At 47.1% G+C, this 27,735-nt stretch overlaps 1 protein-coding gene and 1 long non-coding RNA gene across 3 annotated transcripts in view; one reads left to right on the forward strand and one right to left on the reverse strand.

Annotated features, from left to right (window-relative positions):
- LOC142819004 (uncharacterized) lies at positions 1-24,286 on the reverse strand. 2 transcript variants are annotated; one of them, XR_012896688.2, is made up of 3 exons: positions 24,136-24,286; positions 23,693-23,945; positions 1-2,153 (listed from the first exon to the last, which is right to left on the reverse strand). It is a non-coding gene; the product is annotated as an uncharacterized LOC142819004 (long non-coding RNA). The 2 variants fall into 2 exon arrangements; XR_012896687.2 differs by having other exon boundaries at positions 5-2,153; positions 23,788-23,945.
- GABARAPL1 (GABA type A receptor associated protein like 1) overlaps positions 24,035-27,735 on the forward strand; it is a 12,856-nt gene continuing 9,155 nt past the window's right edge. The window contains exons 1-2 of the mRNA XM_006112529.5: positions 24,035-24,161; positions 24,485-24,836. Coding sequence (XP_006112591.1) covers positions 24,747-24,836 — 90 coding nt within the window. The 5' untranslated portion in view covers positions 24,035-24,161; positions 24,485-24,746. The remainder of the gene's footprint in view (positions 24,162-24,484; positions 24,837-27,735) is intronic.

Here is a 27,735-nt window from a genome sequence, read left to right on the forward strand (position 1 = left end):
GCGGAGCCCAAGGGCAGCGGACAGCCCAGACGCGTCTGGGCTGTCCGCTGCCCGCGTGGTCCACCGCTTTGCTTCCTCTCCCTGGTCTGCTGGAGACCAGGGAGAGGGCCCCGTTCGTAACTGCGGATAAGTCGGATCCGCGTAACTCGGGGACTGCCTGTGCTGTGAAACCAGCTAATTTCTAAGTTATTTGCAAAGAACAAACAAAACAAAAAACTCAGATCCCTAGAGATTTCAGGTGCCTAAGTATCCTCTGGAATCATTGAAGTTTGATTCCAGAGGATACTTCCCCAGCCCCTCCACAATCTGAACTGGCACTCCTGGTGAGTCAGGAGTGGCCACAGGGCTGCAGGAAGGCCACATGCACAAGATGCAGCCCCCATCTGACAGCAGGGCGTTCACCATGAGCTGCAGACCAAACACCAGCCATAAAGGGCAAGGGCTGTGCAGCGAGGGAGCTGCCAGTGCTTCTTCAGAGTGAAGGGCAAGTGACCTACCAAGGATTTTTTACCCACTATTTCATTTCATAATCTAATGTGATTCAAAAACAGCAGCTGCTGTCTGTGTGTCGTATCTGAGGGAAAATATTTAATCCAGGGGTAGGGAACCTTTTTTGGTTTCGGGGGCCACTGACCCACAGAAAAATCAGTCAGGGGCCACAATAAGTGAGAAAAAAAACCCAGACCCCTCACTGATGTGGCCCCAAGCTGAGAAGAAAGACATTCCCCTCGCACACTAGAGCTTTGGGGGGGCCAGACTTGTAGACTTTGTGTGCTCCAGCCCCCTGGGGGGATGGCAGGAGGTTGGAGCACTGTCACAGGCTCCCAGTACTGGAGAGAGGTGAGGGGGGTGTGGCTCTGAGCCTCAGGAGCCAGATGCAGGCACACCAGGGACCACATCCAGACCCCAGGCCTTAGGTTCCCCACCCCTGATTTAAGCTACAACAGTCCATTCCCCATGTAGCTCTGAAAGGAAGGGCTTGGTCAAGGACTATGACAGCCTTATGTTCTTATGTTATCTTCTTAACCTATGACAACTCCCTTTGCAAGGGGGAGAGACAATAGCCCTGTACTAAGGGAAGCAAGGGACTGAGCAGCTTTCAAGGGAAATGCGGGGGGCACGATACCCGGGGTAGGGGGGCCAGGGCGCCAAAATGCAAGTTTGACTAGGGTGCCATTTTCCCTAAGGCCAGTCCTGTATGCAGGAGTGGGGAAACCTGAGCCTCATGGGCCAGATCCAGTGTGGGGAGGAGAAGAAGCACAGTCCATGTGTTGATGCTCATGCTTCCCCCAGCTGGGGGAAGGCTGTACTGGAAACTGCTCATGAGAGTTTCTCTGCTGCTCCTATTAGCCAGATTTCAAGGCTACATCAGTGAGTAGGTTTTGTTTGTTTTTTGGAAGGTGTTGCCTCTCACTTGTGTGACCCCACCTGACTTTTCCATAAGTCAGTGGCTCCCAACCCAAAAAGGTTTCCCTACCTCTGATTTACAGTTTTCCAGAAGGAGCATCAGCTTCATCAACGGCTATTTTTGTTTCTCTCACACACACGTATATATGCATATATATAAACCGGGCTCACCAAGCAGCGGCAAGCCCCGCTCGCCAGCCACACGGTTCTGCGCTGTGCACATACGCAGATCGTTCTGTGCATGCGCAGATCTCTCTGCGCTGGCTCTTCTGGGGTATAATCTACTCACCACGAGCGAGTAGATTACATTATTTGTCAAGCCCTGTATATAAATGCACATTGTGTGTATGAAAAATAATGGTGCCTTATGATAACTTGGGTGGTTAACCATAGATTTCCATAGGAAGGCTACTTTTTACTTTTGGATACTTGAGTACAATTAAGATGCGATACTTTTGTACTTTTACTCAAATAGTTTTCCAGAAGGATACTTTGACTTTTACTTAATTACATTTTTTTCAAAGTAGCAGTACTTTTACTCAAATAACTTTTTGGGGTACTTTATCCACCACTGGATGGGGGAGACAGCCCTGAGCCTCCCCACCAGATCCGGTGTGCAGGGAACAAATGCACTGCCCTCTTCCTTCTTCCAGTGTTCAGGAACAAGTGGAACCAAAATTGGCTCCATACGCTGCCATTTTCCTTCCCCCTGGAGGCTTCCCTTGCTAATCATTCCTGGAGGTTTCCTTCAAGAGAATGGGAGCAGAGAGAGTACATGTTACATGGTGCCTGCAACACAGAGCAAAAACAAGTACGTGCCCCACCCTCTCACATCCAGACTTTGCTCCCCACCCCCTCACTCACTCATTGCCATCCAGATACCCTGCCCCCAACTGCCAGTCCACTCCAGCCCAGTTCCCGAGACAACTGCTTAGCAGTTTCAGGAATTGTTTGTAGGATTGTGCTTAAGTGGGACCTTTGAAGGAACAGTGTAAACAGTGCAGCATTTGAGAAAAAAATAGCATCCAAAATCCTCCCTGTGGTTCACAGGGTCCCTAAGCATGTGTAGTTCTTTGGTGCTCATTGGATCAGAAATAACAATACACCCTCCACCTGGCATGGCAGTATGAAATATCAGACAGGGTGTTACAATCTTGGGTTTTGGCTTCTCTCCAATGGTGCTGCTTTTTGTAACATATAGAGTTGCTTTGTAAAATCCTATCGTACTAACTGCGGTGTTTCAGCATCTGGAGCTTAGGCAAAGCCTTTAGATCAGTTTTGCAGATGTGAAAAGGTCTTTTGTAAATGTAAGAAACTTCAGAAAACAGAGAGAAAACCGTCATTGCCTAACAGGACAAAGGAGTGGTTGGCATCTGCATAATTAACCTTCATCTGCTGGAAGTGGCTAATTCAGTTCCCTAGCCCAAGAGCTAATAGGCCCAAAGTGATTCTGGGATAGCTAATGAATCCAATGCCGAATGAAACTTTTGACCGGTGTTGAGTGACACTAGTCACCAAATGAAGAACTGTCATGTAGTGCTACAGGACCGCACCCAGAGAGTTGAAAGGAAATTGGCATCAAATACACCTTCTTTCTTGCTTTTATGTACGGTGAAACCACTCAGACTTCCTACTGTTTTCTGGTGAGAGGAAGAGGTTTCAGCATGCCTGATGCTACACTGAGGAAGAAAAGGATTGGCACATTGTGAGACAAATAGAGGGCCATTGTGATAGCCACATGGGGCATCTCCATCTGGCAAAGCAAATGGTCCATGACAGAAATTATTGCCTCTGAGGTAGTAGTTGCTAATGGAAAGGCATTCAGACATTAGGGATGGAGGGCATGAATCAGACAGTGGTTGGCAATGAAAAGCAGCCTCAGGACTAACCCTGATGCTTACCAGGTACATCAGTTGTTTATAAGGCTCTTCATGATTTCTAATTTTTCCCCACAAGGGCCTCGCTGTACATTTTTCTCTCTTTCCTTGTTTTCTTTATTAATCTCCTGGGGAGATTCTGTGCCCCCTCAGTCAAAAATTGGTGCTCGATGTTTTTTAAATCTGGTAAAATTCTGTGTATTTGTCAAAATTACACAATATAATCATTCTCATTTCTATTTGTAGTCCTCTTACTAAAGGTGCCTCTGCTTATTCTCTGGGAAGATCCTGTGTGCTGCAATCTAGCCCAAGAGACTACAATTCCCAATAGCCCTGGAGGAAACCAGGAAGGAAGTGACTCTTTGATTGGGTCATGGGTCTCTCCATGTGTGTGAAGAGAGGCCCAGCAGTCTGTGGACTCTTCCCTTTCTTTTTGGAACAGAAAGAGAGCCAGGCTGTTATGGAGGAGTTTTATCCAGTCCAGGAGCTGTTAGGTTGCAGCTACAGACTAGGACTGAGCGCCTTTGGGACTGGAATCTAGCAGGCTACTTCTGATTGCCCTTTGGCTGTACCTGTGGTTAGAAGCTACTCTGCATCCAGGACACAGCAGGAGACTAGAATCATCCACTCCAGCTGCAAAATCTTCAAGCATGCCCATGCAAGCAAATGTATGATACTGTGAGTTCTGAGGAGTGGGATAAATGGTGGCAGTGCACATGCTGATAGATAAGTTTCCTATTATTGCTGTGTACTTAGTTAATGTTATTCACTGTTAAGTTGTTAAACCCATGTTTTCTTTAAGTTGCTAAATAAAGGTTGTTCATTCAAATGTAATTAGATCCAGATTATTGCTGGAATAACTTCATTCCTGGAGTCTCCCAAGGCACACCATTAGTATGTACAGGGCCAGCCATGTGGAGGCACTGCCATTGTATGTTCTTTATGAGCAAGGGACAGCAGCAAGGGGGTGGATAGGGTTTTCCCCAACTAAACATCATCACCACTGGGGTGCTCAGGATCTCCTTTTATGTTAAAACCATCAGGTGCCCAGGCACTCCAGTGAGTGTGACCTGCTCCCGAGTAACCTGGGGAGGAAAAAGGGGGTTACATATTGTTTTGGTAATTTTTTCAAAATGCCAGTCAACAATTATGTCAACAATACAAACAATAAGAAAAAGATTCTCTCAGTAGCAGAGATTTAAAGAAACATCTATGAGAACCTTGTTCCATTTGACAGGTGCTGAAGAAAGGTTAAGTCCATTAATGGCTACTAGCCAGGACGGGTAAGGAATGGTGTCCCTCGCCTCTGTTTGTCAGAGGGTGGAAATGGATGGCAGGACAGAGATTTTTTGATTATTATCTGTTCGGTTCACTCCCCCTGGGGCATCTGGCATTGGCCACTGTTGGCAGACAGGATACTGGGCTGGATGGACCTTTGGTCTGACCCAGCATGGCTGTTCTTATGTTCTTATGTAAGGGGGCTGCATACGGCATGGGAAACCTCAGGCCCTGAGATCCAATACCCCCTCCCTCCTGAGCCAGCTGTGCAGCACTCTAGGTCTAGATATGTGCACCTCCTTCTCCCCTGAGACAAGCTGCAGGGCATCCCTCCTCCCACCAGCTTCTTTACTGTCCCACCAGGGGACTCTGTGCATTGCAACCATCCTTTACCCTTTGTCGGAGCTGGCTTTCCCAGGCACTCAAGCCAGGCAGCTCGAGCATGTAAAACCTGTACCCCTAGTAGGCTGGGCACCCTGCTCATGGTGGTCTGCATTTGACAGAGTCGGGCCGACAGTGCTCACTGTAACCTGTAAGCTTCTGCAGCTGCTCAAGAGAGATTCAAAGGATGCCCAGCTCATTAGCAGAGCAGCCACAACTAGGTTTTATTTCTATTGATGGTGCACATTCACACATGCCTTGGTGCACATAAATATTTATTCTGCACTCTCACCGCCATGGCGCCTCCTGCTGGACACTCTGGGAATTAGATTTTTGGGTCTGGAGTGCACCCTGGCTAAGTGCATCCTCCACCCTATATAAGGACACACGTCCCTCCTAGATTGCGTCCCTCCCTCTGGGTAGTTCCCTGCTGCAGTGCCCCCACACTCCGGGGTCCTCCCTCTCAGGAAACCCCCAACCCTCTACGCCCACCTTTCCTCATGACCCACTGCCAGTCCATCTAGCTTCTGCTACAGGGGCAAACTGCAGTCTGAACTGGCCACTCATCATTGGCAAGGGGCTGTGGACCTGCTGCCTCTTTCTAGCCTGGTTTCTGCCTGCAGCCTTAGTATGGTCAGGCCTTGGCTCAGGCCCTGCTGCCTAAGAGTGATGTCAGGTCAAGGATCCCCAGCTCTGCCTGCCTTCCCCAGCCCCAGCTTTTTCTAAAAATAGCACGCTATTTCCTTTTTCTTCTTATTTCGAAAGAACTCCCTCTTCCCCATCCACACACACCCTTTTCCGAAAGAGCTTTTTGGGAAAACGGCTTCTTCCTCGTAGAAAGAGGTTTACCAATGTCAGAAAAAACCCTCTGCTTTTTCCAAAAGAACGCAATTGCAGTGTGGACATAAGTGAAGTTTTTCGGAAAAACAGTTGTTTTTCAAAAAATACCTCTGCAGTGTAGACATACTCCTGGAGCCCTTATTTATACAGCCCTCACTTGGCCCCAATTGGCTGTCTCTGCCTCAGCTGGGGCTCTGCTTTCTCAGCCCTCTCCCAGGACTGGATCCTTCCCTTAAAGGGCCAGTGCTGAGCAGATGCCCCATCACATGCACATGGATCGGAAAAATTAGAGGGAATATTGCCAGCAGCACATGCCAGCATTGCAGCTCTAATTCTGCACAAAGTATTAATTCTGGGTGAATTCTGCATTATGCAGTGGCGCAGAATTTCTGCGGGAGTATTATTTGGATTTTTACTGAAGATAAAGATACTGGCTGAATAGCAGGCCTACACCTGCCCGTCCCAAACACTTCAAACAGAATATATCTTTCTGTATGCAAAGGCATAATTTCTCCCAGTTATGTGGTTTTTGGGGAAGGCTATCTGCTGGCTGAGAGTTCTCCTTTTCTAGTTCCTGTATCTTGACTTTGGGCTGGCACTGCTTCTCTTTTTCCTCTTGCTGTAGTTTGAGACGAAGAATTTCCAGCTGCATCCATTCTGTTTCAGCACAGGTTCCCAGACTCGGAGTCCTATGGCACACTCAGGAAACTTGGCTGCTGATGGTGCCTGTCATACCCCATGAGAAGGGTTTCAACCTGTCCATCAGCATTTTGCGCAGCACAAATCAGAGCAATCTGCAGACAACTCTTCTGAATGATTTCGTGTGTGTTTAACATTCTTCTTTGCATAGGCAGTGAGTTATATGGGCCTGTGGTGCTATGGAAGCAGGAACATTCTTGGCCAATGGCTGGGCTCCAGAAAAATTCACCCCCTGCGCTCCATGCCCCCTGCAACCCTCAGTCCCCCTGCTGCCCTGCATACTCTCCCCCTCCCGTGTGTCCCCAAGGCCGGCCTGCTACTCCCAGGTAACATAAAATGCCATGGGGGCCCTCACTGCCACCACCAGCAGTGTAGCGAGGCTGGAGTGGCTCCTTGCCACTCACTTCTTGTGGGTGCAGGTCCATGTGACCCTGCAGTCCAGGACACAGGGGAGGTCCCTGTACACTGCTCCTAGCAACTACAACACTGTGCGACTTTGTTGGGGTGCCCAGGATAGATAGTCACAGTATTTCTCTCCCCTCCCCTTGCCTCCAGCAAGAGGGTAGCTGTATTCATGTGGTAGGTGGGTTTCACTACCAGCTACTCAACCATCTCTGCAGAGCTTATGCCAGTTCTAAGTTCACTTTGCAGATAAACATTGAGTGCATCCCATCCCCAACCACTTCTAAAGCATCCACCTGCAGTGTCCAGCCCTTAACCACTGGATACTCACAGTGTATACCCAGCTAGACTGATATAACTAAAGATCAGTCCTTTATAATAGCACAGAACTGCTATATTTATAGAAAAAACATCATCAGCTAAGACTGAGATCTAAGAGATGGGAGCAAAAGTAATACGCAGGAACAGACACGGTTAGGTACAAGCCAGGCATAATGTGGAATTATAACTCTTGCTTGCCTGGGTTGTGCTGGGGCTGCATTCCAGCCACTGCTCGAGATCAGCTTCCACCAGATCCTAGGCTCCTAGACCCCCCCAGGAGTCTACGCCAGTGCCTTGTGGAGGCTCCGTGGGAGGCAGGTGCTCTGGCTAGGGGAGTTTACCTTCCTCACACTGTGTGTGCTACAATGAGAAGCTCTATGGCAGAAGTGCCCCCAGCCCAGCCCACCACTAAGGGGCTGCTGTCAGCTGCAGAAAGCACTTGGCCCTTTGTGCACACAAAAGGCTCTCTTTCTGGTAGCAGGTGCTGCTATTAACAGCATAAGGCAGAGCTACAGTTATCATCATCTGTTCTTATAGGGCAGGTTTCACCCGCAGAAGGGACACAAGCTGCACACTCCAGAGCTAGAAACGTGGGAGCCATCCAGCCACAGGACACTAGCTGCAGAAAAACCATCAGATCTGGATACAGCTCTGCACAGAAGGAGAACCAGTTCACATTTTCCGAAAGAGACTTTCCCGCATTGAAACAAGGGCCTAGCTTCAAAGCAAACATTATTTGCTTCCTCCCACCCAAGAAAGAAGCAGATGTAGATAATATCAACCCAGCATTTTGCATTTTTCACATGGAGACTCTTAGGTATTTTTATATACTTAAAATTCAAGGAACTATACCAGCCAGCCACTGTTTAGATAAAAATGTCTAGAGGAGACATGGCAAAAAGTATCATCAAGGGCAGGCCCCATTGTGCATCCTGGAAACAACAAGCAATTTAACATTTTTTTCTTGTATTTTTACAACTAGCTCTGCTTTTGCATTATTAAGCGCCCTGCTTTGCTCTCCCAAAACATAGCTACTCCAGTTATCCTTTCCGACTACTCTGACAGCTCCTCATCCATGTCGGATGTAGTCCCTTTCCACTATCCCTAAACTCTAATTAAACATTGAGGCAAAGTATGATGTTGAACCATGCCTACATTATCTTTCCTTTCCACCCCATCCTCAGTGCTTAGTGGACCCACTTCTTTTTTAGAGAACTTAACTCTCATTGGCTAACATACTTGTCTAAAGCCGTTATTTGCCAAAAATAAAATCCCAGAATCACTAACCAGCACTCAATTTTCAGAAATGTAAAAAGGTGCTGTCCTTTTGGCTTCCTCGATGAAGGATAAAATGGCATCCTTTTTGCCTTCTGTTTATATCGCCAAGGTCCATTGTCTGGGGTTTAGTCTCTGCTGTCTTCCATTCCCATTTATTCCATATGCAGATTTTGCTTCCATTGTCTTGGCTTATCATGCTTCATTGTCATGCCCAACAGAAAGATGGTCCTTAGCCTAACCCAAAACCTGTTTGTCAGCTCTGCCATAGGCACAAAATTCAGTGCAGATACCCAAATTCTTAAATATAATCTGCACTTACTCTTGCAATGATAACAAAGATCAGTATGATGCAAATTTATATTAGACACCTTACATGAACCACTTTGAACAAATGCTATGAAAGCAGCATTTTGGATAGAATTGGTTTGTCAGGCTTCGTACAAGATTGCTAGCTGGTACTGAGACGTACTTAGAGTCACTACCAGAAGATGACGAAGAAATATTGTTCAGAATGTCACCTAGCAGTTTTGAATTGTCCAGTTGTCTCAATGGGGCCTTGTTCTATCTTTGACATAACACGAATTCCTTGCAGTACAGGGATCTATGGTAGTAGCTATTTCATTGTATGTCAGATATAGCTTGCATGAGAAGCCTGTACTGGATCAGGCTGTGCAACACATTGTACTATTATAACATCCACATTTGGGATCTCTTGGCCTCAAATCTGAGAGTTTCACCGTTGCATGTCCAGGCTTATATACAATCAGCTTTTGCACTTTTTTGGACACAAGAAGATTCAGCATCTGCCTGACAAGAAGTGACATTTGCTGAGTATTTTCTTTTGGTCCCAGGGAGTTGTTAATGCAGTAGTTCCATACTACCTATGGTACAGACTCTCTTCAACTTGCTTTCAAGTGCACCTGTACCTCCAAATCCTATTATTTATGCAGTTGTTCAGTTGCTAATAATGGTTGAGGAAAACACATGAGTTTCCCAAAATGACAATTCACAAAGGGCCTATGACATCAAACTGACTTTTTCATTCTCAGAACCTGGGATGTGGAGGGTGGGAATGTTTTCTTTTTGTCTCTGTGTACTGTTCCTATTGTAACTGTAATTGGGGGTGGGGGCTGTAGTTTTTATATAATAAATATGAACAGAGGAAAACTCAATTAAATGTTGATTCTCCAACAATTCACTGGGAAAGAGTCAGAAAATGGCTCAGATCACTGCAATACAAAGAAATGTGGGATGTGCCCCAGAAGTCCTAATGATATACTTGAGAGACCACAGCACCAATGAGGACACAGTAACATCTATAGGGCTTTGCACTGTGGCAGCTCACACTCAAACAAGGCTAACCCCAGATGCTCAAACCCTGGTGCAGATCACCAAAGTCATCCATGCACACACTAACATTCCAGAAGGCGCTCTCATCCTTCCTTTCCCTCAGGGCCTTCATTCCCAACAAGTTCGACAAGCATATTGTGACGGCGCGTTGGGGGTCCCCCGTCTCCTGCACCCCAAAATGGCACAAACAGACTGCACCAGCCGGTGGAATAGAGGAAGTTTATTGCCTCTCCAGGATACAGCACAGCACAGATGTAATCTGGTCACAGAGCTGGGCTAGGATGCCTCAGGCCCCCTTGAGATGGGGGAGTCTGGGCCCCTAAACTCCAGCCCCTTTCCCTAGGCTGTCTCCTCCATGCTCCCAGACAGCCACCAACTAACTAACTCCCTTCCAGCCCTGCCCCCCAGCCAGGGCAGCATTCCACCTTCCTTTGTTCCTCTCCATGGGGGGTGTCTGGTTCAACAAGTTTGGCATTACCTTTGCATAGTGAGGTTTTCCCTGCTGGGTCTTGCTCCAGACGGCAGGGGTCACCACAGCCCAGCAAGTACCCCCACTACGTCACACATATAACAGAAATAATGCTGTGACTCCACACAACAGCAGGCTGGAAGATGAGCCAGACAGAAGAGGTGATGAGCTGCAAGTAATTTATCAACTGTTTCCCATTAAATGTCACCTCTTTGACATGTGATTAACCTCATGTCCCCGGGGGTGATTATGCTGCAGTGAGGAGTAAGAATTGATCCATTTATTTTTCCATGTAAACAAAATTGCTGCTGCATAATCAAGGAGAGAGATACTCCCACTTGGCAAACAAAGTTATATTAAACTGCACTTCATTGAAAACATTTGTTTTGTTCTTGAAAAAAATATGCAGATTGTATTCAGCTTGTGGATATGAGATTGGGAAAGGGAGTGTATAAGAGAGTCTGGGAGGAATCCTCTGAGGGGAAGATGTTTTCTGTAATCTGAGCTCCAAATGCTAAGCAATTTCCTCTTAAGAAGGATTTTTATCAGCTTTTAGGAATGAGACACTTCTGTCAGAGGTGGTTTAGCCATGCACAGAGAGGCGTGACTCCATCAGGGATGGAGGAATCCCTTAACTTCCTTTCATCTTGATGGCAAAAATGTAACAAAGTAACAAATGTAATAAAATGTGTCAAGTTTCCTGGGCAGGAAAAGTCCAGGTCCTGTCCAGCACTAACCGGATGGTTCAATGAGTCTAAGGCTAGCCATAGTACAGTAGCCAAGCAACCAGCAGTGGTTAGTAGACTGAAATGAGTTTGATGGGTTCTCACCACAGTACCCAGAGAGGCCAGTGTCTACCTCACAACACAACATCAATACATCTGACAATCTTTGTACCTGCTGCATGTGGGTAAACTCCACAAAGACACTGTGATTTGAGGTACTGAGCCGCAGACCTAAAACACCCTATAGTATTGCCCCTCTCATCTCATTCTCTTGAATGTTTGAGTTTGTGATGTTCTGGCCCTACTCTCACTCCCTCATTGTAATGATATTATGGGAAGCACAAAGTGCCTAATCTGAACCATGGACCCCATGACCATCATCATCATATCTGGGCATGCCCAGCAGCTGGGATGACCTTGCTACAAAGGAAGCAGAATTCTTCCATACCTATGGTGACTATATTTTCTGAACCAAAAATAGGGACACACTAGCCTTGCCCCCTGACCCCTTACAGCCCACCCACCTACCACAGGAAGTTCCACCCTCTTAACTCCCACCCTTCCGTGGACTACCAGTTGCTAATGGAAACTCACCATTAATTATATAATTATGTCTGAACCATTTTTCTAGTGCTACAGCTAGGGAGAATGGTTTAATTTAAATTATTAAACAGATTAAGCATGTTAACGTTCTCATGTTTATCAGGGAACCTTTTTTGGGTCAGAGGCCACTGATCCACAAAAAAATCAGTTGGGGATCACACAAGGGAGAAGCAAAAGAACTCTCAAAACCCCAACCCGCCCTGAGGTGGCCCCAACTGAGACACCTCACTCCTCTGGCATTCCAGCCCCAAGGGGAGAGGGGAAGGGACAGGGAGGACTGAGGTTCAGGTTTTCCCATAGGTCAGATTTACATTTCTGGTGGATTTTATGGAGCCCTCTGACGTTCTGGGGTAGGGACAAAAATGAGGGGTTCAGTGTGTGGGACAGGGCTGCCAGAGAGTGGGATAGGAATGGGGTGCAGGATCTGGGAGGGAGGTGGGGGGCAGAAGAGAGAGAGGTTGCAAGGTCTGGGTGGGAGGTAGGTTGCAGAAGCAGTCTGGGAGTAGGGTGTCTGACCCAGGGGACAAGAGCAAGAGCAAGGGAGGGTGCAGTGTGTGGCCAGGAGGGAGGGTGCGCGAGCAATGATAAATGCAGGAGTGGACTGGGGGTAGGGTGCCTGGCCAGGACAGTGGGTGTCTGGCCAAAGGGGAGAATGCAGGAGCAGTCTGGGGGTAGGGATTGGGCCTCCCTGGTCCAACACCCTCTGGACCTGACTGGTCCCACATGAAGGATTTTTCTGAATCAGGGGAGGTCATGTCAGGCTCCCTGCTGCCACACACCCCTCCATAGTGGGCTTCCTGGCTCCCCTTTCCCCCGAAGCCCAGCTGAGTGGTGTGTCAGTTCCCTGAGCCCCTCCCAGCCCAGCTGAGTGCCGCTTTTCTGCACCTCTAAGCCACGCGCCACTTTTTCTCACCTCTCCCAGTCCCCAGCGGCTTACTTACCTTCACGCAATGCCAACAGGCAACGCCTCCCCATGCTGCTATTGGCTGGATTCCCCGGCAGCAGGGAAAGCCTTGGAAGTGTCCCAGACTCCTCCCATCAATATCCCTCAAAGGGGCAGCCGCAAAAATTCCATCTCCAGCATGTCGACTCCAGCTACATATTCACATAGCAGGAGCTGTGTATCTTAGTTCAACTTTTTTCTCTAGTGCAGACCTGGCCTCAGCACTTCCTTCCTAACAGCCCCCCGACCAGCTTCTCAGGGTACATTAATCCTGTCTTCTTAGTAAATGGTCAGGCCTTTCTCTTTCTCCTAAATTTATGTTTATCAGCACCAGCTGCCTTCTACCCTGCCCATCCCTTGCTGAATAAATACTTTCTTGTACTGAGAGAATCCGATCCCCCTGCTGGAATTTTGGCTGAAGGAGGCAATGGGAGTTATTCCTTCTTCTATGCCATGGCCTCACCAAGGAGTTGAGTGCTCAGTTGGAAGCAGCTGTTTTACTCTACTGATTTAGTCTGAGGAAATGTCTATGAAGATCCTGCTGCTCTTATTCAGGAATTAGGGACATGGCCATAAAATCTCATAGACCATGTGTAATTGAACTGATGAAGGAAAAGTTTAAAACAGACACAGACTGAGGTTTCAGAGTCTGTGTTGGTCTGTAACTTTAAAAATGAGCTGTCCTCTGGCACCTTAGTGCACATCTACACAGCAGGGCTAAAGTCAAATTAAGCTACGCAGCTTTAGCTACGGAAATTGTGTACCTGAAGTCAAAATAGCTTAATTCAGCTTTTGGCATTGTCTACACAGCAGGAAGTTGAAGGAAGGGCACTCTTCCTTCGACTTCCCTTACTCCTTGTGAAATGAGGTTTACCAGGAGTCAGATTAAGAAGTCCTCCAGATGAACATTATTTTGAAATAAAAGCTTGAAGTGTAGATACACACTATGTTATTTCGGAATAATGTCAGTTATCCCGAAATAACGCTGCTGTGTAGACGTGTCCTTAGAGACTAACAAAAATATAAATATATAGTATCATGAGCTTTTGTGGGCAAAACCCATTTCTTCAGGTGAAATTGTTGTTCAGACTGAGGGGCTGTGTCTAGACTGGCAAGTTTTTCCGCAAAATCAGCTGCTTTTGCGGAAAAACATGCCAGCTGTCTACACTGGCCACTTGAATTTCCGCAAAAACACTGACTTCCTACTGTAAGGAATCAGTGCTTCTTGCGGAAATACTATGCTGCTCCCGTTCGGGCAAAAGCCCTCTTGCGCAAATCATTTGCTCAAGAGGGCCAGTGTAGACAGCACAGTATTGTTTTGCGCAAAAAAGCCCTGATGGCTAAAATGGCGATCGGGGCTTTTTTGCACAAAAGCGTGTCTAGATTGGCACGGATGCTTTTCCGCAAAAAGTGCTTTTGCGGAAAAGCATCCGTGCCAATCTAGACGCTCTTTTCTGCAAATGCTTTTAACAGAAAACTTTTCCGTTAAAAGCATTTGCGGAAAATCATGCCAGTCTAGACGTAGCCAGGTTGTTTTGTGTTTGTACCCAAAATTGTATCATGTTGGATTACTTTGTTGGTGAGACACAAGCTTCTGAGGGTATATCTACACAGCAGTGTGAGACTTGTTTCAGACTCAGGCTTGAACTCAAGCTGCCCTTCTATCTCCACACAAATCTCTCAGACTCAGGCTCAGACCCAGAGTCTTAGAACTCTGCAGGGACTGGAGGGTTTGGAAAGAGAAAAGCCTGGACCCAGGGTTCCATGTGGTCACAGGAGCACAGCCAGATGTTGGTTAATCTCTGTTGAGAGACCTGCAGAGCAATGGATTTTAGTGAGAGTGACCAGCATGACCATGCATACCAGCAAACAGTGCAGAATGTGGCAGCGTTGGAAACTTACTGGATCAGTGAGCAGTGAAGAGAGCAGATTAAGCAGCTCAAGATTGAGTACCAGAAAACCAGGGACCAGAACCGCATCTTGGGCAACGTGACCTGTTTTATGAAGAGTTTTTCCAGGTGCTGAGCACAAAGCCAACAGTGGTGCATAGAGACCTGGGCAGCCGGGAGGGCAGCCTGCTGGTCCCAGAATCCAGTTGGAATTGGTCCTGCCTAGAGCAGGGGGCTGGACTTGATGACCTTCTGAGGTCTCTTCCAGCCCTATGGTTCTATGGTTCTATGATTCTATGACTGAGGGGAGCTAGCAGTAGACACAGGCCAGTGAAGTGACTTTGTTACTGAAATCAGTCTCAGAGGAGGCTTTTCTGCAGGAGCAGCTGCTGCATTTTCTGGGACTGTACTCAGAGGAGTTTTTTGATGCTTTCCCCGAGGAACAGCCCACCAGAGGTGACACATGGGGGCTTCCCCTCCCCTCGATGTCTGCAAAGTGGCTGCCCAGGGAAGGATTGCTCAACTCAGTGTGCAGTAGGGATTGGGAGGGATGGGGAAGGAGGAGAAGGCTCTTTCCTCCTCTTGGCTACGTCTACACTGGCCCCTTTTCCGAAAGGGGCATGCTAATTTTCAACTTCAGAATAGGGAAATCCGCGGGGGATTTAAATATCCCCAGCGGGATTTAAATAAAGATGTCCGCCACTTTTTTCCAGCTTGGGGAAAAGCCGGAAAAAAGCGTCTAGACTGGCCCGATCCTCCGGAATAAAGCCCTATTCTGGAGGATCTCTTATTCCTACTTCAAAGGAATAAGGTGTTCTAAGGTGTTTGTACACAACACCTAAGGTTATCTAAGGTGTTTGTACACAAATGCGCGAAGCCTGGGAAACAAACAAGAAGAATTAGAAGCCCTGTCCCAGTCAAAGAACTATGATTTGATTGGAATAACAGAGACTTGGTGGGATGACTCGCATGATAGGAGCACTGTCATGGAAGGGTAAAAACTGTTCAGGAAAAACAGGCAGGGGAGAAAAGGAGGAGGAGTTGCACTGTATGTAAGAGAGCACTATGATTGCTCAGAGCTCCAGTATATAGAGGGAGAAAAGCCTGTTGAGAGTCTATGGGTTAAGTTTAGAAGTGGAAGCAATAGGGGTGATATTTTGGTTGTTATCTCCTATAGACCACTGGATCAGGTGGATGAGGTAGATGAGGCTTTCTTCAGACAGCTGAGAGAAACTTCCAGATCACAGGCCCTGGTTCTCGTGGGGACTTTAATCATCTTTGATGTCCGTTGGAAGACCAATACAGCAGTACACAGATAATCCAGGAAGTTTTTGGAGAATGTTGGGGATAACTTCCTGGTACAAGTGCTGAAGGATCTGACATGGGGCCATGCGCAGCTTGATCTGCTGCTCACAAACAGGGAGGAATTAGTAGGGGAAGTAGAAGTGTGTGAAAACCTGGGAAGCAGTGATTATGAGATGGTAGATTTCAGGATCCTGACCAAAGGAAGAAAGGAGAGTAGCAAAATACACACCCCAGACTTCAGAAAAGCAAACTTTGACTCCTTTAGAAAACTGATGGGCAGGATCCCCTGGGATGCTTACATGAAGGGGAAAGGAGTCCAGGAGCCCTGGCAGTATTTTAAAGAAGCCTTATTAAAGGCACACGAAGAAACCATCCCGATGTGCAGCAAGAAAAGCAAATATGGGAGGCAACCAGATTGGCTTACTGGGGACATACTTGGTGAGCTTAAACACAAAAAGGAAGCTTACAAGAAGTGGAAACTTGGACAGATGACTATGGAGGAGAATAAATATATTGCTCAAGAATACAAGGGAGTTATCAAGGAAGGCGAAAGCGCAATTGGAATTGCAGCTAGCAAGGGATGTGAAGGATAACAAGAAAGGTTTCTATAGACATACTAGCAAGAAGAGAGTGATCAGAGAGCTTGTGGGGCCCTTGCTGGATGAGGGGGGTAACCTAGTGACAGATGATGTAGGAAAAGCTGATGTACTCAATGCTTTCTTTCCCTCTGTCTTCACAGACAAGGTCAGCTCCCAGACTAATGCACTAGGCAATGCAGTATGGGAAGGAGGTGGACAGATCAAGTTAGGAAGGAGGTGGGGAAAGATCAAGTTAGGAACTATTTAGAAAAGGAGTTGGCAAATGTCATTGCAGAGTTTTTGGCCATTATCTTTGAAAACTTTTATCTCTCCCAATCTCCACAAGTTTGCTAATGTCAAGGTATATCACAGCCACTGACTTTCCCATGTCCACAGAGCCAGTTACCTCATCATAGAAGCTAATCAGATTGGTCAGGCACAACTTGCCCTGGGTGAATCCATGCTGACTGTTCCTGATCACTTTCCCCTCTTCCAAGTGCTTCAGAATGGATTCCTTGAGGAATCCCTCCATGATTTTTCTGGGGACTGGGCTAAGGCTGTAGTTCCCTGGATCATCCTTCTTCCCTTTTTTAAAGATGGGCACTTCATTTGCCTTTTCCAGTCATCGCAGGGTCGGGGGCAACGCAGCTGGGTCGGGGCAACAAGGCTGGCCTGGGGAGGGGAAGGGAAAGCAGCAGGGGCAGCGCGGCTGGCCCCTGCCCCCCCAGAGCTTCTTCCTACCCCCCCTTTCTCCCAGCCCCCCTCTTCTTCCCTGCCAACCCCGCATTCCTCAAACACCCCCCCACTAGCTCTGCTTCCTCCACCTCCTTTCTCCTGGTTCCCCCTTCCTCCCAGCCAGCCCTGTGACCCCTGACTCCCCGCCAGCTCTGCTTCCCACACCCTTTCCTCCTGGCCAGCCCCCCCGCCACTAGAGGCTCCCAGTGCTGATTGCGCCCCACCTTCCAGTCATTCCCCCTGCCACCACCAGGCTTTAGCCGGAAAACCAGGAAATACCGGACATTGCATGTGTCGGATATTTTCTGGATTTTTTTTACCAGACAGAGGGCCCAAAAACTGGACTGTCCGATAGAAAACCGGACACCTGGCAACCCTACAAGTCGGACCCAGTGCAGGCACCAAGTGATGGGGAGACTGCTGGAACTTTGGGAACCAGAGACTGCGGGGTGAGGGTTCGTGGCCCAAAAGGGGCCTGAGAAACTTAAGAGACAGAGTAGGGGGAACACCAGAAGGGTGACAGTCAGGGCAACCCTAGAACTCTGTTACACACCAGCTGGCGGCTGCTGGAGGAGGGAAAAATAGGAGGAAAGGGTCAGAAAGGAAGGGGCTTGTGCTGAGGGGAGGGGGGCAGGTCAAGAGAAGAAAGGGGAAGGCACCAAGGCACAGGGTGGAGGAGAGACAAATGCCAGGGGGCCAAGTACAGACAATGAGGAAAAGGGCAGGAGGGGAGGTGTCAGTGGGAGGGGGGACAGGGTGATGCTGGGAGAGGAGAGGGTAAAGGCATTGAGGACTAGAGGGGGAAGGGGGAAGTGCTGGGAGAAGGCTTGAAAGAAGGGGTGGGCATGAGAAAGGTGGGCATGGAGAAAGTCATGTGTGAGGGGACAGGGGCATGAGGATGGTGAGGGGGTGGACGTCAGGGAAAAAGAGGGCAAAGGGGGCAGGGGCAGTAAGGGAAGGGAGAGGCACCAGGAGGGTGCAGGGCTAAGGGAAGGTGCAGGTGCCAGGGGATTCTGGGGTGAAGCAGAAGGGAGACACCTGCAGGGGAGGGACTAGCACCAGAGGAGAGAGGCAGGGCAGGTGTGTAGAGGGAGGTGTTAGGAGAGGGGATGAGGAGGGGTAGCTCACATGATCAGCGTGGGGCTATTGGAGGAGTGGGCACAGGGGGCAGAGAAGGGCTGGCGGTGGGGGACAAGTCTCAGGAAGGCTGAGGGCAGTGAGAAGGGCAGGAGTCAGGACAGCAGAAGTGGGTGAGCGATTGGGGGGGGGGGGCAGCAGGCACCAGGGGAGCTGATGGAGCAAGGGGAGACAGGGCAGCAGAGGGAAAGGGTAGAGGTTTATGAGATATTTATTAATAACGTGGGTGCCACAGTGGCACATCCAAACAAGCCACAAACTCAGTACTGGTGCACAACACAAAATTTATTGTGCTCATGGGAGGAAACTCTTAGAGGGGACACTTCCCCTAGCCTCTCCACCCCCCGAGTTAATGTCTCGCACATTGGGTTAAAGGAATTGCAGGATAGTTGCATGGGGCGGAGGGGGGTGGTGAGGGCCAAACTAATCCCTATTGGTAAGAGGATGGTGGGAAAAGTCTTTGGGGAGGGAAGGGGAGGGTCACATGACACCTTTTATTTCTGGTCATGTGTCCATATTGCCCCAAAAGTATTACCCCAGAGGCTAATGGGGGCCAGGGGATGTGGCTAATGGGGGGTCAAAGAGTACATTTTTAAAAAATTCTTTGGGTGCTCATCCTAATGAAATGTGCTGCACACGCCTATGATCCCAAGCATTGTTATAGGCTGGGGACTGACTGGCTAAGTAGCAGTTCTGCAGAAGAGGACCTGGAGATTACAGTGGATGAGAAGCTGGATATGAGTCAACAGTGTGTCCTTGTAGCCAAGAGGGTGAATGGTATATTAGGTTGCATAAGGAGGACCATTGGCAGCAGATCTTGAGAAGTGATTATTCCCCTTCATTTGGCTCTGGTGAGGCCACATCTGGAGTATTGTGTCCAGTTCTGGGTCACCGACTATAGAAAGGATGTGGACGCATTGGAGAGAGTCCAGCGGAGAGCAACCAAAATGATTGGGGGGCTGGAGCGCATGAGCTATGGGGAGAGGCTGAGGGATTTGAGTTTGTTTTGTCTGCAGAAGCGAAGAGTGAGGGGGGATTTGATAGCAGCCTCCAGCTTCCTTAAGGGAGGTTCCAAAGAGGATGGAGAAAGGCTGTTCTAAGTGGTGAAAGATGGCAGAACACGGAGCAATGGTCTCAAGTTACAGTGGGGGAGATGTAAGTTGGATATTAGGGAAAACTATTTTACTAGGAGGGTGGGGAAGCACTGGAATGGTGGAATCACATCCCTAGAGGTGTTTAAGTCTTGGATCGACAAAGCCCTGGAGGGGTTGATTTAGTTGGGATTGGTCCTGCCTTGGGCAGGAGGCTGGATTGATGACCTCCTGACGTCTCTTCCAGGCCTAAGATTCTATGATCCCATCATGACTTCTGACCCAGTCCCAGATGCTGAGAGTTGCACCAGACATTCCAGATAGCTAGTCACGTTTTGGTGCAGGGTTTTTTTCAGGGCCATCCCAGTAGCTTACCAGGCCACTCCACTGATAGATGTGCTGTTCAGTCACTATATATTTGAATAGTAATAGAGAGGTAGCCATGTTCGTCTGGTCTAGCTGAAACCTAAGACAGGACTATGCAGCACTTTAAAGACTAACAAGATGGTTTATTAGGTGATGAGCTTTCGTGGGCCAGACCCACTTCCTCGGATCAAATTGTATCCCTTTGGTCATGCCAATTTTCTTCCACAATTTGATCTGAGGAAGTGGGTCTGGCCCACGAAAGCTCATCACCTAATAAACCATCTTGTTAGTCTTTAAAGTGCTGCATAGTTCTGTCTATATATTTGAATGTTTCAGTTGCATACACTGATCGCTTCCCAAGGGCAGCTCAGCATAACACCTCCCTTTGCCAATCAGGCGCCACAAGAACCATTATAGCCTCCAAACTGTGGAAAGCCTGAAATTGTACAAATCCCTTTTGTAGCATGGCCGGAGCTGCCCCCCTACATCCAAATGCTTCTGCTCTCTTCAGGGGAAAACAGCCTTTTTAATTTTCAATTGTGTCAGTGCTTCTTTCACTGTGAATAACCTGACTGTGTTCGAGGAACGTCTCTGCATCCCATTCACAATATATTGACATTCCGTTTGGAAAAGTAACATTTTAATGTCTTTCAGATTCGCAAGGATATTTTCTGTGCTCCTGTATTGAGCTCTGAGAGACAATAACCTCGTGTCGTGTCCTATTCCAGGCCACTCAACCACTGCCTCTGTAGCTCCATAGCTCGCCCCCACTGCAACAGGAGCCTGGATCAATCTACCTTTCTTTGTCGCACCAACAAGAAGCATTTCTGTGATGAACTCACAGCTGAATTTCTGCAGAGAGTCAACAAGAAGGCACAGTGCTAAGCAAACAGAGGGGCTATGTCTACACTCGCCCCTTCTTCGGAAGAGGCATGCTAATTTCTAACTTTGGAATAAGGAAATCCGCGGGAGATTTAAATATCCCGCGCGGGATTTAAATAAACATGGCCACCGCTTTTTTTCCGGCTTGGGGAAAAGCCGGAAAAGAGCGTCCAGACTGGCACGATCATCCGGAATAAAGCCCTATTCCGGAGGATCTCTTATTCCTGCAAGTATTTAAATCCCCCGCGGATTTCCCTATTCCAAAGTTAGAAATTAGCATGCCTCTTCCAAAGAAGGGGCCAGTCTAGACACAGCGAGGGTCTTGAGAAAGAGGAAAGGTATGGTGAGAGGCAACAGGAAAAGCGCAGGCTGGTGCATAGTATGGAGGACAAAGTTGCGGGACCAGACTTTTGCTTCATAGTTCCTAGAAAAGGAACAGCAGCTGTTGGAAGATGAGAGAGCTCAGCAGAAAACTGTTTGAGTGTCTGCTGTCACTAGTGACTGCAGAAGTATCCTGCTGCACCCACACTATGGCCCAAGTCCCCTTTCTGGTACCATGGGCTGCAGCACAGACAGAGCTTGGACATCTCGGATTACAGGATTTGAACTCTGGAAAGCTGGGTTCCTATTTGACCTTTATTACCTGGTGTGTGGCTTAGCTCAGCCTCTGCTTCAGCCAACACTAAAATCAGTTACACTGATTAAAATAAGTTGATATAAATCGGCCTTAAAAAAATTTTGCTTCTTGGTGGTGACATGATTATCTGTTCTTTTCATTCCTTCCGGGGCACCTGGCATTGGTCATGGTCTGAAACAGGATACTGGGCTAGATGGACCTTTGGTCTCACTCACTATGGCTATTCTTATGTTCTTAAACTTAATGGATGGCACTGGGTAAGCAAGCAGAATGGAGAGAGGCTGTTCTCAGTGGTGACAGATAGAAGAACAAGGAGCAATGGTCTCAAGTTGCAGTGGCATGGTGGGGTCTAGGTTGGATATTAGGAAAAACTATTTACCTAGGAGAGTGGTGAAGCACTGGAATGGGTTTCCTAAGGAGGTGATGGAATCTCCATCTCTACAGGGCTGTGTCTACACTGGCCCCTTCTTCGGAATAGGCATGCTAATTTAGAACTTTGGAATCGGGAAATGCGCGGGGGATTTAAATATCCCCCGCGGGATTTAAATAAACATGGCCGCCGCTTTTTTTCCGGCTTGGGGAAAAGCCGGAAAAGAGCGTCCAGACTGGCGCGATCCTCCGGAATAAAGCCCTATTCCGGAGGATCTCTTATTCCTACTTGAATAAGAGGAATAAGAGATCCTCTGGAATAGGGCTTTATTGCGGAGGATCGCACCAGTCTGGACGCTCTTTTCCGGCTTTTCCCCAAGCTGGAAAAAAAGCGGCGGCCATGTTTATTTAAATCCCACGGGGGATATTTAAATCCCCCGCGCATTTCCCTATTCCAAAGTTCTAAATTAGCATGCCTATTCCGAAGAAGGGGCCAGTGTAGACATAGCCCAGGTGTTTAAGTCCCGGCTTGACAGAGTCCTGGCTGGGATGATTTAGTTGGGGTTGGTCCTGCTTTGGGCAGGGGGCTGCACTTGATGACTCCTGAGATCTCTTCCAGCCCTAAGATTCTGTGTGTGCATGTGCAGACCCATTTGTGCAATAATTTTGCAAAACTGATATATATTTACAGATCTGAGATGGCTGACTCATTCATTAAGAAGTTATCTTGGTTAGTAACTGGCTTGTGAACTGATACTGATTTCCCTGGAATGTCTACTGTTTATAAATGTCCACTGAATAACTTGAATGAACAATGGCCAGATTGTAGCTTATTTACAAATTGTTCACTTCAACTATTTGCTATTTCTGTTGTTCACTTGGTCAACTGAATTGTGTGTACATTTTCTGCACCTTAACTGGATGACTGAGCTTTTTTAAACATGAACGAATGACAAATACTGAATAAGGTATAGTAATAATACATGGCTACGTCTAGATTGCATCCCTTTTTCGTAAAAGGGATGCAAATTAGACGTATCGCAATTGCTAATGAAGCGGGGATTTAAATCTCCCCCGCTTCATTAGCATAAAAATGGCTGCCGCTTTTTTCCGGCTCGGAGCTTTGCCGCCAAAAAGTGCCAGTCAAAACGTGGATCTTTCGGAAAAATAAAGCCTTTTCCGAAAGATCCCTTATCCCTCTTAAAATAAGGGATAAGGGATCTTTCGGAAAAGGCTTTATTTTCCGAAAGATCCGCGTCTAGACTGGCGCTTTTTCCTGGCAAAGCTCCGAGCCGGAAAAAAGCGGCAGCCATTTTTATGCTAATGAAGCAGGGGAGATTTTAAATCCCCGCTTCATTTACAATTGCGATACGTCTAATTTGCATCCCTTTTAAGGAAAAGGGATGCAGTCTAGACACAGTCCATGAGTCTTATCTAATGCTGTACACCAGATCTCAACACACTTTACCAAGGAGATTGGCATCATCCCGTTTTACAGACAGGGAAACACAGGAAATTATTTGTTTAAGGTCACATAACAGGTTAGTGACAGAACTGGGACTATATCCGAGTCTCTTAGGCAGAGCTCAGACCTCTAGGATAGGGCCCACTCTTTCTAGTACACATTTTCAGACTACTAATTTGTTAGAAACTATGGGAGACCTTCTGGATTCAGAATTGTTTTCATAAGTGACTGCTGACTGGCCAGACGCGAATGGCTTATGGATTCCATGAATGATAGCAACCTGAATATGGCACTTTTATTCGGAACAAAGCCTTCGCCCCTGTTTTCGGTTTGGATCCTTCCCCTGCGCCAAGGATTTTCGCTTTCAGGCGCGTATTTTGCTTCCAATGCCAAATGCTCGGGTCTAGGAATTTCCTGACGGGGGGGGGGGGGGGGGTCGAGGGACACACGGGGCACAGGAGAGTGGTGCAGCCCCTTTGCCTAGCCTCCCAGCTCTAACCAATCAGTTTCCCCTCCCCCATCCCCTTCCCACAGCCAGCTGGAGCTGCTCAGCGCCGGCTGCCTTCCCTTTGCTCTGTTGACAGAGGCAGTTATGGTGGGGTTGCAGGTGTGTGACTCACTCAAGTCACGAGCTCTGTCTTCCCCAGCAGCCGCAGCCAGCTCACCTCTTGGCGGCCCTGGGGAGGGGAGGAAGCCGCCCGACAGTCTGAAGTTCAAGCATTACAGGTGGTTATGCGCACACGAGCTGCGCTAGTCATACCCTGTTCGGAACAAAGGACACATCCGCTTCTTTGCCAGCAGATTACTCCCCGGCCAGTGTCCACCGCTCTGCCACCATCAGTTAAAACCCGCTGAGTCACGGCGAGTTTATGCTCTTGCTCAGCCCTTGCTTCTGCTTTAGTCACACACGCAGGCGTGCTGGAAAACAAGCCACAGAAGATCACACCCCCAAAACAGAGACACGGGCCTAGAAACGTGACCCACTTTAGGAAAGGAATAAAAACCTGCGTAGCGCAGAACAGAAGCCGAGATTTTTTTCAGCCAAATATTTCCCATTTGATGATTTGCCCCTCCTCCTCCCCCCGTCCCTAGTTCTTCCCATACGTGCCTGTAATGGATCCGAAATGCTAGCAGGTATCGGATAGACAGTAAAGAAAGAGAATTTATATTTGAGTTTATTATTATTTTGCTTTGCAGCACATGATCCTCCCCTTTCACATGGAGTGGTTTAGCCCTGAAGCCCGTTTGTATCAGGAGTGTGTGGCTCAACCCATAGGACACAGAGTGGAGGGGGGAGACTAATTTTAAAATATATTTGAAAGAGTAAGCAGGGCCGTATTTTCAGTGATGCAGTATCGCATGATAATTCCGTGTTTGCACATATATCTTCGTGTATTTCATTAACAACCGTGTGCAAATGCGATTTAATTAATGTACAGTCTCTCCCTATTCTACAGGTGAAATGGTGCAGCCTAGAATGATGGAAGCTTCTCCCTGTGACATCACAATGCTGAATTTGCTACATCGTTGTTTGTGTTCCATGATCAGCTGTATTTCTGTAACCTGGGAAATTGACAGAAGAATTCAAAGCAGCACCGAAAACTCTCAGCTTACCCCAGAATTTGCTTGAAGCCTATATCTTTGATATCAAAGGCTTTAGAAGACACTTTAAATCAACAATCTCAAAAGGAAAAACTTGAGACACCAAAAAAACCCAGCATGAAGTTCCAGTACAAAGAAGATCATCCTTTTGAATACAGAAAAAAAGAAGGGGAGAAAATCAGAAAGAAATATCCAGACAGGGTCCCTGTGAGTGGAATATATTATTTTTCTTAGTATAGTGTATTGATTGCTGCCACCTTCTGTTCTTGATTTGCAGCTGATTATATTTTGCAAACAATTTGTGTAGCCTTGGTTTTATCAAATATTCTGTGGCTTATATTTTAAGGGTGAGGGATTTTTAAAGGATTTGGGGGTTGTTATTACTATATGTCCTGATCAGCTTTTAATCTGCTGTTTCCTGATCTGTGTTTATAGAACTATATCTGTTTGAGCTATGTTTATATACAAAGAATGATGCTATTTTAATATGTAAATGAGTGGTGGGGTCTATCTTGCTGCTCTCTCCACCCCCATAATCTGCAGCAATTTAGCAGGGAAAAATGCTGTTCATCTTTCTTATGACAGTCTCTGTGCATGTTGTGGGGAAGTGAGGAAAGTTAACCATTTTCTTTGCAAAAATGGTGGAAAATAGTATGTGAATTAATCATATAACCTTCATGGGGAAAACTGGAGGGCCTCTATGATGCCACCAGAGATCTTCCTTTCCTTTTAGTAGTTTTGTTTTGTCTTTTCAATACAACTGTGCTCTATCCTTGTCCTTGCATGTATGAGAAGATTTATAGCAATCACTCAGTCTTTTGACATCTCATTTAATCTCTTTGTGGGAAAAAAAAATCACGTAGAAAACAAGGTCACGTTCTCTCAGCCTAGCTGTGCTTCCTCATTCTGAGGTCCCTTTAGAGTGTTTTTGGAAAACTTCTACCTTTATTATAGTAATTAGAAAAGGGAAATGGCGAACTAAATTGATTTCTGTGGTTTCTTTTATTCGGTATATTCCAAATGTTCTTTCTTTTCATCCCCATTGGAGATGTCTGTCCTAGATTCAGGGGCTTCCTTCCAAAATAGTCTGTAATCCCCTATGGACACAAGGGGAACGAAAAACCTTGCCACACATTTTTGCCGCAATTCAGCACCATTTTCTTCTTTACTAGAGAGGCCCCATGATTGAACTTGCAAGCATTTTTGCAGGTTAGAATTGAGGTAGTGCCTAGGCATGTTGAGCACAGGACCAGAGTGGTAGGTGGGGATTGTTGCTAGTCAGAAATGAGATTCAGCGCCTTAGGCCTGGGATAATAAAGGGTGCCGCAGGTCAGAAGTGAGGTCAGGATTTGTGCTGCAGTCTGCGAATTAGAGTAGCAGGTTGTTCTGTGGGTAATGATGGATATGCATTGCAAGGGCTATGCGGAGGCCAGAACAGGAATAGCAAAGAGTGAGGCAGGTCAGGATTGAGATGCATTGGCAGATCTGGGCGGGGGTGGGAGGTGGGGAGGGGAAACTAAAACAGCGTGATATGCTGCAGGTTAAGGTGAAGAAGAAACTCTGTGTACAGAGGCCCAGACGGGAACAGCAGGAGGAAGTCCATTCAGCCACAGTGGAAAATACCTTCCTCAGAACCATTAGAAGAGGGCTACGTCTACACTGGCATGATTTTCCAGAAATGCTTAAAATGGAACAGTTTTCCGTTATAAGTATTTCCGGAAAAAGAGCATCTACACTGGCAGGATGCTTTTCCGGAAAAGCCCTTTTTGCGGAAAAGTGTCCGTGGCCAATGTAGACGCGGTTTTCCGGAAAAAAGCCCCGATTGCCATTTTCGCGATCGGGGCTTTTTTGTGGAAAAGACTACTAGGCTGTCTACACTGGCCCTTTTCCGGAACAGTTTTCTGGAAAAAGGACTTTTGCCCGAGCGGGAGCAGCATAGTTTTTCCGGAAAAGCAGCAGACTTCTTACAGTAGATCGTCAGTGCTTTTCCCAAAATTCAAGGGGCCAGTGTAGACAGCTGGCAGCTTATTCCGGAAAAGCAGCTGATTTTCCGGAATAAGTGGTCCAGTGTAGACACAGCCGAGCTGTATAGGAGATAATAGGAATTATCTGGCAAGCTTTTTTCAGTTATTTCTGTGACTTACTTTGCAGTGCACCCAGCAGATCTAAGCATTGTAATTGAGATGAGAGTGTTGGCACCCTCCCACACTACAGCAAACACCACCCATGACAATCAGGAGTTAATCTGCATTTGCCCTTTGGTTTTTCCTTTACTAAATGCCTCTCTCTCTCTCTTTCTGCAAACAGATTGTCAGGCCTTTGGGATCAGAATCCAGGGTGGGGGATGGACATAAAGTTCTAGTGACAGTTTGGATGGAGTATGGCTATTTTGAGAAGGTTTCAGGTTCTTAAGAATGGACACCTGGACAACTTAATTATTCAGACAAACCGAGTATCTATTCAAGCCAGTCAACCAAACATCCCCATACCATTTCTATCTCTTTAGAAGTGGTAGTTTCTGTTGGATGCCAGTGCTTTCTAGGGGGTGGTAATCCCAGTACCATCCCTTCTTCCTCCCCAGGCCCATACTTATTGTGACCTCGCCTTTCTTCCCTATCATGGGAAAAATCTTACTGGAATTCAATCTTTTATATAAAAAGGTGGCTTCATTGCTGCTTTCACTAAGTACTTCTTGTCAGTATCTTGGGAAATTGGAGGACAGAATGACTGTGGGGCTGTACTTTTCCTTCCCTCTTCTAGTCTTTTCCCCAATTTGCCCCCAACCCAGGCATACACTACACAGTTACATCCAGCAATACCATGACGTGCCCCAAGTGGTTAAGGTAATGGACTGCTAAGATACCATTCTTCATCTGATGATATAAGAATCCCAAACTATTCCTCATTAACAACATCCTCCCCACATCAACATGTTTACAACATCCTTTATACACACACATATATGCACACACCAAACTATCTCAAATCCATAAATCCATTCCACTCTCTACACACACATGCAGTGTCTTGGGAGAGTAAAATTTCCAAACTTATAGAGCTACTAGGATGCACATTTTGAAAACCATCCTGTAATTTCATGTACTAA

Source organism: Pelodiscus sinensis, chromosome 1 (assembly GCF_052426305.1).
Source record: "Pelodiscus sinensis isolate ZL-2025 chromosome 1, ASM5242630v1, whole genome shotgun sequence".
Classification (NCBI taxonomy): Eukaryota; Metazoa; Chordata; order Testudines; family Trionychidae; genus Pelodiscus; species Pelodiscus sinensis.